Source organism: Rhincodon typus, unplaced genomic scaffold, assembly GCF_021869965.1.
Source record: "Rhincodon typus isolate 14 unplaced genomic scaffold, sRhiTyp1.1 hic_rhity00003490, whole genome shotgun sequence".
Taxonomy (NCBI): domain Eukaryota; kingdom Metazoa; phylum Chordata; class Chondrichthyes; order Orectolobiformes; family Rhincodontidae; genus Rhincodon; species Rhincodon typus.
In genome coordinates this window covers 8,839-11,493 of record NW_025969128.1, presented here as the reverse complement: position 1 = coordinate 11,493, position 2,655 = coordinate 8,839, and the positions used below count along the sequence as shown (strand labels likewise).

Genomic DNA, 2,655 nt, shown 5'->3' with positions numbered 1-2,655 from the left:
GTTTCTGTGCTGTACAGCTCTGTGAGAGCTCAGAGTGTTGTTGGGGATAACATACTGGCCTGGATCAAAGGTTGCTTAATGAAGAGGAGTCAGACCCATCCATGTGTTAATTTCTGGATGGCAAGATGTAACAAGCGGTGTGCCACAGGATTCAGTGCCAGGATCTCGGACATTGATGTAAAATATACAACGGTTTGTCGGAGGGAATGGAAGGTCCCGCTACTAAATTTGCTGCCAAAACAAAGTTGGCGACATGGTGAAGTGGGCACAAGGGGGCTACATGGACAGTCTGAGCAAGTTGTCAAGGATCTGGCAACGTGTGAGACTGCCAACTTTGTCAGGCTTTCATTGGAGGGCAGACTCACGTTCCGGATTTCTAACCTCGCACATCTCCGAGTTTTCTGTCACTGACTTACTCAGGCCACTTCCAAAGGCTCCAGCTGCCAGTGTTTGTAGTTGGTTGGATGACAGCGAGCCCATCCCTCCCGTCTGGCTCCGTGGGTAGCGCGCCCTCCTCTGAGTCACAGGGTTGTGGGTTCGAGTCCCCACACTAGCATCCAGCACAAAACACAGACTTTGCCTGTCCCAGGGGAGCGCCGTGCTGTCGGAGGGTCAGTGCCGAGGGAGCGCTGCATCATCTCAAAGTCTTGGCAATTGCCCACTGCAGACGTGGCCAGCTCAGATTGAGGCAATGAGACCTCGAGGTAGCTGGAGTGTGCTGGACAGCGTCTGTCATCCCTGTGACGGGCAGTTCTGGACTGGATGCCCTCTGGGTATGGCGCTGTGCGAGTTGGCACGTCCCTGGACACTCTGTGAGTTGCTTCCTGTTAATTTTTCTCACAGTGTTGCTGCCAAGCTCTGTGGGCTGGGAAGCAGCTGGGAATGTAAACACTGCCCTCGTTATTAACTTTCTCACTCTGTTTACCCTGTGGGCCAGAGATGGCTTCAATCTGGGAAAGGACTTTGAGGTGTGTGTGTCCCATAAACGCTGACAGCAGACGGGAAACCAAAAGGCTTTTGCAATCCTGGCCTTGCTCCGGACTGGCTGGGTACAGGCCCAGGCTACACAAGGGTTACAGGTTATCCCTAGGCCTTTACCCAGGGTGGTGGGTGGGAGTTAGGAGGGGGAGCGGGCGATATTCCCCAGAGAGGACCCAGGCAGCATTGACGAGAGATATTTTAGTTGTTCACATCTTTTGGTTTATCCTGTTTCCCTCCTCCTGTCGCGGGAAGTGGGCATCGCTGGTGAGGCCAGACGTTATTGTCCCCATCCCCAATTGCCCGATGAGCTGTGTCTCACTCTGCGTGGACAGTTCAGAGTCGACCCCATCGCTGTGGGGTCTGGAGTCAGGAGTAGGGCCCACTCCCCTCAGCGCTGACCCTCCGTCAGTGCTCGCTCCCTCAGCGCTGACCCTCCAACAGTGCGGCACTCCCTCAGCGCTGACCCTCCAACAGTGCGGCACTCCCTCAGCGCTGACCCTCCAACAGCGCGGTGCTCCCTCACTGCCGAGCCTCCGACAGTGCTCACTCCCTCAGCGCTGACCCTGGAATTGTTGGGAAGTTTACTGAGAGACAGCTGTGATATTGTGGCGTTAGAGACTCCTACTGTTCCGATAGCCTGGCTGCCGCTGTCTCCAGCTGTTTTACTGAAAGTTTTGTATTGAGTCTGTTTATTTTTCTAGATCCGGAGTGACATAGTTACACAGATGGAGCAGATAGACATTGCTTTGAGAGAGAGAGAGAGAAAATGTGCTTGTAACGGGCGGCACTGTTCCTCTCTGTCAGTATTCTGCCAAACAAAGCCACAGTTTTAGTGGGAGGCTGTGAGAATTGAGATGCCAGTGTGAGCTGTGTGTGGGGCCTGAAGTCGAAGGGACATCTGATCAAACTGTCATTTTCCTTCAGAGATGTAGTTATAAATCGTGCCCCTTTATCCTGCAGCAGCTCTGGGCCAGGGAATGGTTTCTTCAGTTTGTGTGCATTCACTCATTGTCAGTCACCCCTTAGACTCTTCCCCCAGTCGGTGACCCCTTTAGCCGCGCTCTTCCCCCAGTCGGCGACCCCTTTACCCGCCGTCTCCTCCTCAGGGACTATATTATTTAGAATCTCTCTGAGACCTCTCTGTCCTGGCTCAGACTGTCAAAGACACCCCCCCATCAGACTGTGTCTGTCCCACTGCCGTCACACTTGGATGTTTTACAATGAATAACCCCATGTTTCTTCTCTCTCTGTCTCTCTCACTGTCTCTGTCACTGTTTCACCCACCTCCCTGACACTCTCTCTGTCTCTCTGTGCACCCCCTCCCCACCAAACCTCCCTGACTCTCTCTCTCTCTTCTGGTGCAGTGAGGAAGGAGCAGCGGTGTGAACTGAACTGCCGACCTTCGGGATATCGCTTCTACGTACGTCACGCAGACCGGGTGCAGGATGGCACTCCCTGTGAGGCTAACTCCACGGACGTGTGTGTTGGTGGTCACTGCCTGGTGAGTATTCCCACTCCCGCACAACCCCTGCCCCACACCACAACCCCTCCCTATCTCTGTCACCTCCTCCAGCCCCCTACACCCCTTCCCTATTTCTGTCACCTCCTCCAGTCCCTACACCCCTTCCCTGTCTCTGTCACCTCCTCCAGCCCCCTACACCCCCTCCCTATTTC

General features: G+C 54.4%; 1 protein-coding gene across 1 annotated transcript in view; it reads left to right on the top strand.

Moving 5' to 3' along the window:
* Window positions 1–253: 253 nt before the first annotated feature.
* The window catches only part of LOC125481776 (thrombospondin type-1 domain-containing protein 4-like), a gene marked incomplete at its 3' end in the record, with an annotated part of 11,151 nt that continues 8,749 nt past the window's right edge, over window positions 254–2,655 (top strand). The window contains exons 1-3 of the mRNA XM_048593682.1: window positions 254–497; window positions 844–968; window positions 2,336–2,482. Of these exons, the coding sequence (XP_048449639.1) occupies window positions 254–497; window positions 844–968; window positions 2,336–2,482 (516 nt within the window). The remainder of the gene's footprint in view (window positions 498–843; window positions 969–2,335; window positions 2,483–2,655) is intronic.